Genomic DNA, 14,812 nt, shown 5'->3' on the forward strand with positions numbered 1-14,812 from the left:
TTCATTCTCTTATAAACACGGGTTTTGTTTTCAAGCTTGCATGACAGCAAAATACCATTTAAAAGAATTGCTACAGGTGTGGCAGCAGTTGTAATTACCACTCTTCTTCATGATAAGTTTACAGAAAAATGTACTGCTGTTTCCAAAGTTCACTTTTAAGAAAATTGACGATCGTGCTTGCTCCATGCTTTCAGTCTTATCACTGATGGGTGGTGACAGTTCTTAACTACAGCTACAGCACTTCTACAGCTGATTTTGTTTCACTCCAGGGGCACAGGGGCCCTATGGCATATAGAAGTAATTTACAGCTTGCACAACTATTATTTAATTCTCAAAGGCAAAAGATCAGTATCTTCCTCTGGACATCCAGTGTGGTATTACAGAAAAAGAAAGTACTGCAGACTGTAAAAATGGCTAACTGTATTTTTAGTTTCTCTAGGCATTCAGTTTCAATTACACAATTTTCTTCCCGCCCTCCTTTCCCTAAACATTTAATTAATTTGGAATTATTAATGTTTACACTTTGATCAGTGTAAAGAGGGTCAGACCACCCTGACAGGTTACATATTATCACACAGCTCTTCCAGGCAGAAGCTACATCCTCTCAACAAGTTGTGTTTGCAGCTAAATGCAAGTCTCTGCTTCCTTGCTCAGTGGCACAGCCAAACATTTCAGACCAACTCTCCTCCTTTTAAAATACTGCTCTTTGACATTTCACCAGCAGAAGAAATACCCTGGGAGGGGAGTGGTGGCACCAATTTAGAGAGGCATGTTTTGCCCATGACAGAAAATGAGGGAAGGGCTCTGCCCAACCAAACCTGCTGCAGTGCTCTCCATCCTTTGGCAAGAACAGGAGCTGTAGACATGAAGGTATGAAAGCAGTTTTAAGTTGTGCACACTCAATCCAAGTGCTGTGTAAGTAAATTCCAAGGCAGTAATGTAAATACACAAATCAGAGGTCTCTAGCCTTTAGAGTGGGGCATCAGTTTATAAAGAGATACAGAGAGAAGACAAGGAAAAAATACAGTATGCATTTTACTGAAATCTCACAAGTCATTTGTCTGGGTAGGGGAGAGAAGATAAAAGTGACATCAAGCAACTTCTCACAAGTCAGTTCCGTGGGTGGGGGAGAGAGAGTGCCTTTGGTACAGTCGTGGGAAGGGTAAGAGCGCTTCACTGTGAAACTTGGATAAAACTGACAACAAGCAACTCAGAAAAAAACCTCTAGAACCTTAGAAGCTACAGAAAGCAAAATTTTAAATGAGTTACATTTATTCAGTTAAAAAATTGACAGTTAGTAATGGTCACATGAACACCAGGGAACTGTATCTACATTTCCTGACGTCAATATGAACGGCACTAGGGTTTTTCTGTTTGTTTTCTTTTACGTATATAAATCTAATGCCAGTTAAAAAAATACAAAACAAAACTGAAACCCAAGACACTGTGAAATCAACACTGCTTAAAAACTCAAAATTCAATCTGATATATTTGAAAATAAATATTTTTTACCTTTCTTGTTAGAAAAAGACAGCTCACCAACTGCTTTCAAAGCAGTTACATCTTTAAGACCATTCCCAAAAGTGTTTCATAAATAATTACCCATTGATTGATTGTCTATTAATGCAGCATCTCTCAGTCATAGCTGGGGTCTCTGTTATTAGGCCATAAAATATTTTTTCAGACACAGTGTTTTGTTCCCCCCCCTTCCTTTTTATTTAGGTATACTTTCTTTGAATATAGCATATCATGCTGGCAAAATTCATGCAGATGGCATAGCATGAAATATCACAGAGTTTAAAATCACCTGTTTAAAAAAGACAAAAAAAGAAAAAGACAAGGAATGTAGTGTTAAAATCATGGTAGTGAAAAAGCAACTACCCAGTCTCATGGACAACCAAGACAATTCCAAATGTTCTCTCACAGCTGTCTCATCTACTATGATTTGTTTAAATATGTCTTTTTTAATCCAAATTCATTTCATTCTCTTCAATTTTTTCCACCAGGGATAAGTAAAAAAATAAAAGGTTAATTATTAAAACTAGTCTCTTTTCCCTTTTAATCAAAATAACCATTTTCCAGCCCTCTGACTGTACATCTAATTTCAATAATTATTTCAAATAGAGAAGCTTATGAATCTGACACATTTGACATCTCCTGATGCCGTGACATTTAAAACACTCATAACAATACCTGGGTTAAATCTCTGAAAATATAAATGATTCTTGAATTGACTTTAATATTTGAAAAAGGCCACATCTTTAAACCTTCAGAACATTTTCACACAATTTATAATCCTAAGGGACACTTAGAATTACTGAGCAGGCAAATGAGCCTCCAGATGATTCTCTCTCATAGGCAACTGTGCAACTTAAAAAGCCTCCTTCCAAGGAAGCTATCATCCCGAATCCCTTCCCCTGGCCATATAAAACACAAAGGCAACTAGTTTTAGAAGCCTTTTTAATCCTGCACTTTAAACCTCAAGGATCACCATAATAAAGAAACATTTTCCAGAAATGTCTCTCGTGACAGTTTTACATGTTATTCCTCGTTGCGCCCCCTTTTTAACAGTTTCACTGACTAAAGAAATAAACTGTTTTTCAAATAGTCTTTTCAGTAAAGTGCTTGTTATTACTCAAAAAAAAAAAACCCAACCAAAAAGAGAAAGTGCTATTTAAGTCTTAAGATAATTTCTTTTTCTTGTGAAAAACTGCCTGATATATCTTTACTTTATTCATTTTTACATAAAGCTGAAATGAAACCTATTTCTTGTAAGGATGCTGGGTTACTAATTTTGGTGTTTGGCAGTAGGCAAGATGCCCACAGAAGGTGGTGACACACTGGAACCATAGTGCAGAAGGTAAACCTTCTAGATGAAGTGGAAGGCATATGGAGAGCTCCTACTAGAATCCTTTCATATTTATATACAAATATAATATATATTAAATATAATATAAAAATAGCTATATTCTTTTTTCTCTCTGAAGTTATCCCAGACACTTTTCTTCAAAGCCTCACCCATTGCAGACAATGTCTGTCTCCTAAACTCCATGCAAATGCCATCCTCTTCACTCCATTATATAACACCAGCCCATTTCTTCACAATCCTCCCCTTAACAGACCCCTTCCCTTCTGTCAGAGTCATTCTGCAACACTTCTGCTCTAGAACCTGCAGCATCACAGCACTCACTGTCGTGCTATTTATCAGGATGTTGCAAGTAAGTCTGTAGTAAATGAGTCAGGCAGAAGCAAAAGGCTGATTAAGAAAGAGGTAACAGCCTGGTCCTCTTCTCACTAAAACTCAAAGACAGTTCAGCAATTGATTCAGCAACAGGGAAAGCTGCAGACCTGTTAAATACACGTCAGGAATTCTTCAAATGTGTGCTGTATTTTTCCAGTTCCTTAGAATTTCCCCATCTTCTATCCTTTCTCTACTAGCTGGTAGTTCTGTAATTGAATGACCTCTCTCTGAGGCTACAAAAAGCTTCTTGATCAAAGCATATGTTTCTCTATTCTCTTTCAGCAGCCACGCTATCCCATTATCTAATTTCTCTCTCCTAGTTTAGCCTTTTTACTGACAGACCTATAGCAGCACACCAGAGTATCTGGGGAGGGAAGAATGGGAAGAGAAGTTGAAATTTTTTAATATAAAAAGCTGCATCATTAACTGTCTGGCTGGTATCTCTAATTTCTGTAATTCTCAGTATAATAGCTTAATACACCTATTTTACCATTATTCAGTAGTTCTAACAGCACTATTAAAGCTCTCCCAGTTTTATTTTTTAGCACTATATTTTTATTGTAATTGGTTAAAGAAATTTGTATCTAACCTATTTTCTATTAGGCAAAGAAGTGATAGCACAGACCTCTAGTCAATGCAGCTTCATATAGAAACAGGTAGGATGGAGTGGTAGGGATAGCAGAGCAAGGCAGGATTTCTTCACATGGAACTTTAGAGAAACATGTCTCTGACAATTATCCCAGTCTGAAGAATGCCAGAAATCCCTTTAAAGAAGGGAAAGTGTTTCTTGCTATGTTTGGTATTGGCATCTGTTCCTTGCTCCAGGTTGCCACAGGCTTTTTGGAGCAGAGAGCAATCGGATTCTCTTTGGTACTGTGTTTCTCACACTCTCCTTCCTTGTTCACTACTTGGCTTTTTGGTGCCAAGCATTTGCTTTATGACTGGGGAATAACAAAGGTCTAATGCTGGGACACGTGCAGAGGCAAAGGCTGGCCCCAAAATGTAACCAACGGCATCAAAGGCTTGGCTAAACTGGTTATTACCTCCTGCGGGTTTGGTTCATCCAGTAATACAATCAAACTGTTCCACAGTACAAAACAGACCATCACCATTTGTTACATTCATTCAACTCCTCCCTAGTATTCAAGATTAATCCAGCTTTCTCTACCTAGCACTAGTTTTAACTGCTTTTACTGGTTTTTGTTTCTAATTAATTATCAGATCTATCAGCACTTGTTAATCTTCCTCTCAAGTTCTGGTTTCCACAAACTAGTACCATAAAAACCTACCAACATTTACTTAAATAGCACATATCTGTTGGAACTTTTTATTTTCTTTATAAAGTGAAGTTGCCTTCTGAAGTCTTAGTTCAGTGACAGCTCTTAAATCAATACCTGGTAGTGTTAAATGCAATCATGATCTCCCCCAAAACACATGCTTCCAAAATGCTTTAAATGCTTCCAAAAACGATTTTAAAAAATCAGCTTATTATTCTTCCTCCTGCAAAAGGAGTCCTGTCTTTTAAGGTTTGCTTTTTTTTTAAAGAGTATTACCTTAAAGATCTGAGATTTTTGAGACTCCTGTATTCCTGGCTACTGTCTGAGGGGGAGTACCAGTCAAAAATATTCATGGTCTCAACTCAGACCACTGTTAAAATTAACACAATACAGAAATATCTATGAAGTAGATACACAAGTTTGGTTGACAATGTGCTAAGACTTCAAAATTGAAAATGGTTACAGATTCAAGACATTGTAATTCAAGATGTTCAACATTATCACCTGAATTAAAATCAAGGCACTATGGGTTTTGTTGTTGTTGTTAAAATGACCCTGAATTAGTTCTGACTAATTTTTGAAGGAGAATAAAAAGATTCCAACATGGTTTAACAAGTTACAATTCTCACCACAGAGAAAGTGGTTAAAAAGTGCCCAAAAGGTTATTAAATGTAAATATATTTTTGTGCAAATTACTCCTATAACTGAAACATTCTTGAAAATTACTGTCATTTTTTTTAAACCTTTTACATAAATATTTCCAACTATGAACTATATCAAAAGATAGCTTTGGGGAATAAAATTCCAAACCATCCGCAAGAAAGCAGTGCAAATTCCTATTTTTCAAATAAAATGATGAATTCATTATGAAATGATGGATGATATTTATGAATCTGAATGTCCTGAACCCTGATACATGATCACCAGTTCAAACAGCTTCATCAATAATTTAACTTCAAGCAGTCAACTAACCAACACACTATACCTCACCAAACAAACCCTGACATCACAGACAAAGCACAAACAAGAGACTTGTGCCCACATTAAGGGTGAAAATAATGACGCATCATGTTGTAAACAAAAGGGTAGAACAGAGGAAAACATTAGTCTGAGTATGGCGTGAGAATTTAGGGAAACATATTCAAACCTACAAATAACAGATTACATTTTCATGCATCATATAAAATATTTTGCTCTTTCTCCTTTATGCAGACATATACACAATATTTTACAGCATCTGTACAACAGAGAACTGGATTTCACACAACATTTTCAAAATATTTACTGTCCTGTAATCATCTGAAAAAAAATTAGATGGATTTTGGACTATATTTCTGGCATTTTTCCTGCTAATTCAAAACAATTGCTCCATGTCCATTTTAATACTTTAAAAATGTACAGGATTGATAAAAATACCAATATTTTCAGCATCACTCTCTTTTCAGTCACATTTGGAGATTTCACCTGGACAAATTACAACATGGCAGCAAATCCTTTAGAACACAGAAACTGGGGCAACACTCAAAGTTGGCCATGTCCCCATCATCATCTTGCGGCTTTTCTTAACAGATTCCAGAAGTTAGAAGTAGATCTCAACACCACAGTGCTAGAAAGCCTTCATACTGTTACCTCTGTAGCTTCAGTGCAACTATTTGTGGGGCAGCCCCTCCTGGCAGTTTACTTCAAAAAGAGGCAGCACCCACACTACTGTGGCTGAACTTTGGAAGGATCAGTCATCTTGTCAGTTCTGTGTCGTGACAGCTGCTGCTGCTGCTGCTGAGACTGCAGCTGCTGGTGGTGGGACTGAGTGAAAGTGCTTTGTTGTAGTGGGAAAGCAGCAGAGAGAATAAGCTGAGCTGACTGATTTCCATGAAGTAACCTGGATGTCTAGAACACGAAAATAGAAAAACATTATTTTTTCCTGCTGCACTGAGAAACACGGGCCCAGCTGCTTTTTAACTTTTTATAAGGGTTCAATCAAAATAAACTTCAGATTTGGCCAGTTAAGCTGAGCAAACAATGCAAGGATTTGTTCATACTAATACATTTAACCAGTGCATCTGAACAATCCATAAAGCAGCTGTAATTGGTCTCTGGAATTTCTGTGGTGATAGGTAGGAATACATGTCAATTTGTCTTCATTTCACAACATAAAAGCATAGCAGGGTGTAAAGAATCTATTTGAGTAAGTGTAGGTAGCTGTCATTGCAGTCAAATGAAAAAATAGTGCATGATTTGGCAAAGATCACATTTATTCCCCACAGACAAAATGCACAGTCAAAGAAAATGGTGCATTTGCAGACCCCAACATCCCCTCTGAAGGAGACTTATTACTGCAGGAAATGGTACTTGGTTTTAACAGTATTCTTCTTAGAACACAAAAAAAAGGTTACTGAGTAAAAACAATGAAGGATGGGTACAAATGCACTAGGACATCTCAATCCTGAAATGCTCTGCAGCAGAGAGTAAAGTACATCAACTGCTGCACCTACACAATCAGACTGTAAGATGCTCCAGTGAACAGAAGTAGAAAAGGCACTTTTGTCCTTTTTAAAGAGTATTTACTTCACTTTAAATTCTAGCACTTTAATAGTTTGTACTAAAAATACTTGACTTTCACCTAGAGTGAAATTCTAGAGTAGCCACAGATCTTTCGAGATCTTCATATTTCATATATCTGTTTCACCAGAATTAAGTCAAAATTCTATAAACTTTTAAATTTAAAAACAGAGATACAGACACTACCAACCTGCAAAAAACAGCCTCTCTAGTGTTCTAGCCACCACTACATCTCCTTTACCAACTCCAGATGCTGGGTGATGCATGTTCCAGTAATTCATTGGAATCAACAAATGGCAAAAGATTTCCCCATCAATTCGTTCTACCTTCTGTTTCTTTTAGAGATTTCCTATTTTGAAACTCCTTGGGTTTGTCTTCCTTCTCTTTTGACCCAATCTCTCTTCCTCCTCCACTAAAACAAGGTTGTCCCCTACTCTCTGCTTACAAAGTTACTTGCTGCTCAGCCTCCCCTGCAGCCCAGACAGAATTTCATGCCTCATGTTAATGCGGCATGTCTTGCTTTGGGTTGTGTGCTGCTTTCCAGACCAACCATCACCTCTCACCCCTTCCTGCATTAACATGTAAAGTTAATGAAAGAAAATGTGAACTGTTTTAAAGGAAACATCTGTTTTTTCATCCTACAGTCAATCAAGAGCAGCAATTCAAAAGGAAAAAGATATAAGACAGGACAATGCATGGAGTAACACTGCAGGAAAGACCACCTCTCCTCTAAGTAATAGGATTTTAGAGAACTGCTACAGAATAAACTTACCTCATGCATTTGGCTTAGTCACAGGTTACCATTTTAAGTGCTTTGTTTTCAGGTAAAGCACCCCTGGATAACCTAGCAATGTTGAAAGCGCCAGACCCTGGGAAAATTTGTAGACAGCTCTACATTCATTACCTGTAGGAACTGCTGGGGGTGCTGGGTCAGCTGCGACTGAGCTGGTTGCTGCACTGTGGTGAGCTGCTGCTGCTGATGGTCCTGCTGACTTTGCTGCTGCTGCTGCTGCTGTTGTTGTGTTATTGACAAAGTCTGTGTCTGCTGCTGTTGGGCAGCAAAAGTGGGATAAGCTGTCACCACCTGTCCCATAAACATAGTACTTGGTACCATTACTGCTCCACAGGCTACTGGGGCCGTGACAAGTTTTGTTACAAGTTGCTGACCTTGAGAAAATCTGTTAATAGAAAAAGACATTTGGAGTCCCTTCAGGAAAAAAATACATGAAGCATCACATACACTTGAGAAAAGCAGAGTTCTCAAAGCCATATTTTGCTATAACAACATGGGTTTTGATAAGCCTGCAAACATGTTACTTTGAGCAGTTTAATTTCAAGGGTTGTATCCCTACCATTGAAACACAAATCACATGATCTTTTAAATACTATTTTAGTTCGTTTTGTATATGGTGCAGCTGCATAAGCATACTGTTATAAAAAGTCACCTTAAATACAGGTCTTGAAGATTTACCTGATTTGTCTGTCCTGTGTAAAAGTGGTTACTGCAGCAGCATTCTGGTTGTTGTTCTGTGGTAAGCTAGAGGGAACCTGCACCACATTTCCTGCTGTTGGCTGAGAAATCACCATAGTGTTGTACAAAGGTGCTGAGACTGTGTTCTGTGACTGACTGGCAAGAGAAGACTGTTGATTGTGTCCACTAAGTACATTTTGTTGATTATGCTGGAAAGAAATTTTGAGATAGTAAGTTGAAAATAGCCAGGTACTACAGCTGTTCTCCTCACTGTCACTGCCCATACTTCAAAACCACCAGGTTTTTTCTATTCAAATGAATTCTTAATTCAAAGTACACAAGTATTTCTATTGACTGAGGATTTAGAGATGGGACTCAACCTTGGACATCTATCTTACATTAACTTCTTTTTCTGTTCAGGTTATTTTTTTTCCTAAATATTTCAGCTACTTGCATACAGTTTATTCCAAATTATCTTTTTACTCCTTTAGCATCTCTGTGCCCAACTTAGAGTAAAATGTGCACATAACGTCAAGAATTTCTTACTTGAAAATTTGGAACTAGCCTACTGCTGAGATGGTAAAATGCATCACTAGTCTGCCTCTTCACAAATCTCAAAAGGAAGTATGGAATGTGGAAAAGGGTACAGAGGAGGATGACCACAGAGATCAGATGTTTATGGAGTCTTCATACACATAATGGTCAAACCCATTAGAAGTATTCAGCGTGAAGAAACAGCTTCTGTGGGGATGCATGCTGTTGAGTGTTGTGCCTCTGCTAAATTGTTACAGTTAAGTTTATTACGTAAGTTAAGAGCTGTTTCTTTGTTACATTGTTAGGTTTGATGTATAAGGTGAGTGCTTGATAAGCTCTTAGGCCACGCTCCTTTGTATCTCTGCCTTCACTGTCCTTTTGTCACATGCACCGAAACACACACACAGACAACACAGACACACAGACACACACACATACACACCCCTGGACAGTTCTCAGTTCACTGCTGTTTTGATTGCCTGGATTTTGTTTGGTTTTGCTGCTGCTTGATTTTTCCTTATTGTGCCTTAACTGTCCTGTAAGTAGTAGAGTGAATCTTGCCAACAAACTTTGTCGTGCTGCCACTTAATATTAAATCAGGCTTTTGCTGATACCCTTGCCAATGATTTTTTAAGCAATCTCAAACACTTGTTCATAACAGAGGAATGTCAGGGAAGCTGCTGTGTTTCAGATGTGGTTTTGAGCAAATATTCAGTCCAGCAAAATGAGTAATAGAATTTTACCTGTGTTGCAGTACTCTGCAAAGGTTGCTGCTGTATCATGTGTGGAGTATTTATATGGCCTGTGTTCATCCCACTTTGAGTCTGATTAGTCTGAACAACTTGACCTTGCATGTTTATTGGTGTAAGCTGCTGAACAGTTGAAGAATTTCCAGAAGGAAGCTGCACAGAACCAAAGTTGAGTCCAGAAGCTGACTGCTGCAAGAACATCTTAAAAAATTCCACAAGTTATAGGGTCAGTATTCAGAGACTCAACTCTATCTGGTAAGAATCAGAATCCTAATTTCCAGAGTTCTAAACATTAACATTCAATATTTGTTCTTAAAGAAAAAGCACCATTTAGAGACTAACCGGTAATGTAGTCTACAACTATCTAAAGAAAAAAAATATTTGAAATGACACTTCTTTTTGTAGGACATTCCTCAGTAACACTAAATCAGATGAAGAAAATCTCTGAATTAGTAGACCCAGGCATAGCACCAAGAATGTAATCTTCCCTGACAATCAGGAAATCATAACAATTATACTGAACTTTCCAACACTGTTGTAATAACAGAATTCAGCACAAAAAAATTACATTCTTTACAAAAAGTTAGGCCCAAGTCTACAACAAGGCAGAATGTGCATCACTGAAGGATTTTTTCTAGTTTTCACATTCCTGAAGAAGGTCCCTCCACACATAGAAAGGAGAGCTGTGAATCTCTCCTTTTGAGACATGAATAAGGCAGTCTACTGCTGGCATGTTTACACTTAACATCACACAACACTGAAAATGGCACACGCCAGAAACTCCTACTCTTCCAACAGAATTTAAGCAACATTCTCAATACTTCTAGGAAGTATTTTTTCTATTCTTTAGTCACAATCCAGACTGAAAATATTAAATTATTTCCTTAAAATATATCTTCGTTTGAGGTGATCAGGTTTTTTTTCGTTTGGGTCTTTTAACTAGAAAAACCCAATAGAGTAATTCTTTTCTTCCAAGCACAGCTGCTGAACAGACAATGACAAAAATAGAAAAATATATACTGGTTAAAAAAATGAGGGTGCATTACTCAGCTGCTAGACTGAGTAATGCACCCTCTAGACCTCAGTCTTTCTGGCTCAGTAACTCCTTCAAGTTTACCATGCAAAGTAGAGCCATTTAGCCTGATAGGACAGTTTAAGCAAAGAAACATGGATTTAACATCCTCAGAGCTAAAAGAGAAAAACAGATCCTGCAGATTTTGGATTAATATTCTAATGGCTGCAAAACTTTGCAAGAATGAACAACCACTCCATCCTTTTACATTTAATTAGGTTAAGTGATAAGCTAGGCTTGACCTGCTCAACGCCGGGGCATTTCCAGATACATATGGAAGCAAAATATCAGGTAGCTTTGGAAAAGCAGCTTCAGATACTATGGATTTTAGATGTATATGGCCCAGATGGCAGCTGACAGGGAATATGGAGGATCATGTTGTGGAATTAGGTGCCCAAGACACATTTCAGATGCCTAAATTCTCTACAGATGAAACCTGTAAGTGATACACTAACTCACCTGGAGTCCTTGACCATGAACAATTTGAAGTTGCTCCTGGATCTTACGCAACTCTTCCTGCTGCCGATGAATATTTGCCTCTATCATGCGTGTTCTTTGCTCTAGCTGGTCCTTTAGATGCTGCATAGCTCCTAATTGTGCTGAAAACTGAAACACAGGCTGTAGTGCAATCAATAAATTAAAAGCTGAGCAAAAATTACATTTTATTCACATGAGATAAGTACAGTCCTCCACAGAAGCAAAGAAATCAAGCATTGCTCTTCAAATTACTAATAAACCGTAATCTGAGAACCAATTAATGCGTATGAAAACATCACAGAATCAGAATCAACATTTAGTTGACGTACGAGAATTGGTGAACTAAAAGGATTCCATAGCACAAGAAATTGACTGGTGTCCAAATCACAAACATATAAATATGTATGTGTGTATATATCTAGCCTTAGCAATTTACATGGTACTGTAGATGTTAAAGCTCTCTCATGTTAAAAATTATGATTGTGCCAGTTTAGAAAAAAAGATTCATCCAGAGCTAAAACATACTAATAACTTGGGAATACCCTCAGTCACAAAAAGCTGAAGGCTGAGCCCATAGAGAAACTATTTGCCACTTCTGCTTTTCCTCAGACATCTGCTGTAGGCCCCAAGTCAGTATATCAAAAGGTTATACTGACCTGGGGCCTATAGCAGATGTCTGAGGAATATATCCTGTTCTTATTACACAGAAGCATTTCACAGACCAAGCAGCCTTGTGTTATAAGCATATGTCTGAAAGCTGCCAGCCGAGTTGATGGATTTTTAAACTCATGCTCTAAAATATTTTAGCTTTAACTGTTTTTATATCTACGATGCCAACGCACAAGGCTGAAAACTATATCCGTACAAATAACAGGAAGAAAAAACTAAAGCAAAAGTGTCAAATTACAGAATTTGCTCATTTCAAGAGAATAATTTGGCACCAAAGGACTCAATTTCTTCACCTATGGATCCAGCCTCTCCAGATCCCTCTGCAGAGCCCTCCTGCCCTCCAGTAAATCAACACTTTCACCCAACTGGGTGTCATCTGCATCCCTTTGTCCATATCATCAATAAATATATAAAACTGGACTGGCCCCAGTACTGAGCCCTCTGGAACCCCGCTAGTGACTGGCTGGCAGGTGGATGTAACTCCATTCACCACCACTCTCTGGGCCTGGCCATCCAAACTGTTTTTCCCTCAGTGAACAGTGCATCCACCCAAGCCACAGGCAGGCCATTACTGCAGGAGAATAAGACTGCTTAAAACATAATAAACAATAAATTGAGTCAATCCATACCTGAGTCATTCCAGACTGGAGCTGTAAAGTTGCAGGCTGAGATATTGCTGGCTGTGTTACTGGTTGTCCGAGAGACTGTGAGCTTAAAGACTAGGATTAAACAAATCATAAGAGAATGAACTTCATATTTGACATGAAGTATTTCTTTAAAGAATCAAATTCAAAACAGTATTATATGAACATATAATAGAAACTATTTAATTGTTTCCTGAAATATCTAACCTTAGTTATTAGAGAATTAAGAAAACAAAAGCAATTGATTATCTACATAATTTTTCTATTGCTAAAAATATATATAAGCAGTAGGTATAAAACAGAAATTACAACTACAAGTATTTCAGAAGTCTCAATTTCAACAAGTTTGGAAGTTGATACCTTTGATTTATTCTTTAACTAATGATTTTTAGAAATATTATATATTTCTATATTAATAGAAATATATATATATATAATATTATAATGCATATTTAATAAGCATTCTGTTCATGAAGTGAATGTATTAGTTCAACAGGAAAACGTGCACCAAGTACATGAGGCACGACAATTTCTCATACTACCAAGATTTCAGAAAGGATGTGGAAGTATTCATTAACATTCTTAGTCATAAATTTGTATGAGTTCTCTACAGGGACACACACAGCATTACATTGGCAATTTTACACATATATATGTGTGTGTGTATTAAAAATCCAGAACCACAGAAAGAAGTTCTGTGTGAGTGAAAGCAGAGATTCATTCACATTCTTTCAAATCCTAATGACAAAACCTAAATACATATATGCTTAATTATTGTATTCCTTTAAAATCTACTATATCAAAGTTGAATACAGACAATGCAATTCTAAGACACGTATTCCAAGAGAAACTCTTAAAGTTTGCACTGTGTTTTTAGAAGAAATAAAACAAAGTTTATATGGATTTAATAATAGCTTTTAAAGGTGAACTCCACTGTGAAGTACAACATTCTTCTCTGAAGTTACCTGACTGCTCAGAGATGATCTTCTTTGCGCAGTCTTTTCATGACCAGATAAGCCTTGCCTTGGAGGAGTGCTAGTGTCCACTGTCATTTTAGTTGGTGTTGCTGACAATGTTGAGAGTTAGAATAGAAAGAAACATCTTAATTATTATCTCAATTCTTTAATGCAATAATCTAATTACATGAAGCTTTTAATAAATAAAAAAACTGTAAAGGCTTGGACTCCTTTTTTTTCCCCTGACTATCCACCAGTAGTGCAATCTGATGGATTGAAATAGGGTGTACTAGTGTCTGATATTGTGCTCTAGAAGTAAAAGTCTTTTTCAGCGTATGCAGATCTCTTAATCATCACAAAGGGTATTTTCACCTGCATGCTTCTCATAAAATGATTATTAACTGCCAGTTATTATGCATTCAATAAAATTAAGTAGAGAAAGCTCTCATAAGGAAAGCAATTCTATTTTCAATAGTTGGTGCTTACATGAATGATCCGATACTGCAGTGTGTGAAGATTTTCTTGAACTCCTGGAGGAAGCAGAAGGTGTGGGGCTGGTATCAAACCTTTCCAATGCTTCTTTGAGACTCACTGTGTTTATGTGATTGTCAGACCCAGAGTCCTGACTCTGAAGAGACACATGAAAACAACAATTATTTATCTAATCCAGCACAATGCATATTTCTGTTAGAAAATGAGTTTTGTTTCTAATTGACCCCCTTACACAGGTGACCATGCAGAAGTAGTGGCCTGTTTGATGGTTGTAAGATCTGTTTCCATTTGAGGCTTTTATCCTTGGAAACCAAAGCTATAAAGCCCAGAAACCAAAATGCATGCAGACATAGGCCACAAACTGACAGCTGAGCTGAGCTCCTTCTGTAGCCACTCATTTCGTTCAGAACAACAGTGTAATGAGTGAACTGCTTATTCTTTTGAGAAAGGATGAGTTTGTTCCATTAGGAGCACTAACAGATGAAACTTGTATAACTGCCAAAGGAAAACATTTCTGAGCTGTCAGACTAAAACATGTCAGATCATCTCCACAAGCTGATAAGACTCATTGAGCTTCTAAGGACATTAATTCAAAATAAATTTTGTATACTTCTAAGAAGTTAGACAGAATCACACAATCAAACAGCTTCTACTTTCCTATTGTGAATTCC

At 37.3% G+C, this 14,812-nt stretch overlaps 1 protein-coding gene across 2 annotated transcripts in view; it reads right to left on the bottom strand.

The window, feature by feature from the left end:
• Positions 1-1,254: 1,254 nt before the first annotated feature.
• CLOCK (clock circadian regulator) overlaps positions 1,255-14,812 on the bottom strand; it is a 54,590-nt gene continuing 41,032 nt past the window's right edge. The window contains exons 15-22 of one of the 2 annotated variants that reach the window (XM_005415494.3): positions 14,136-14,277; positions 13,659-13,759; positions 12,679-12,768; positions 11,363-11,521; positions 9,826-10,032; positions 8,549-8,757; positions 7,982-8,255; positions 1,255-6,405 (exon numbers count right to left, since the gene is read on the bottom strand). In XM_005415494.3, the coding sequence (XP_005415551.1) occupies positions 6,223-6,405; positions 7,982-8,255; positions 8,549-8,757; positions 9,826-10,032; positions 11,363-11,521; positions 12,679-12,768; positions 13,659-13,759; positions 14,136-14,277 (1,365 nt within the window). In that variant the 3' untranslated portion in view covers positions 1,255-6,222. The remainder of the gene's footprint in view (positions 6,406-7,981; positions 8,256-8,548; positions 8,758-9,825; positions 10,033-11,362; positions 11,522-12,678; positions 12,769-13,658; positions 13,760-14,135; positions 14,278-14,812) is intronic. The other variant, XM_031061540.1, reaches the window with a different exon arrangement.

Source organism: Geospiza fortis, unplaced genomic scaffold (genome assembly GCF_000277835.1).
Source record: "Geospiza fortis unplaced genomic scaffold, GeoFor_1.0 scaffold40, whole genome shotgun sequence".
Taxonomy (NCBI): Eukaryota; Metazoa; Chordata; class Aves; order Passeriformes; family Thraupidae; genus Geospiza; species Geospiza fortis.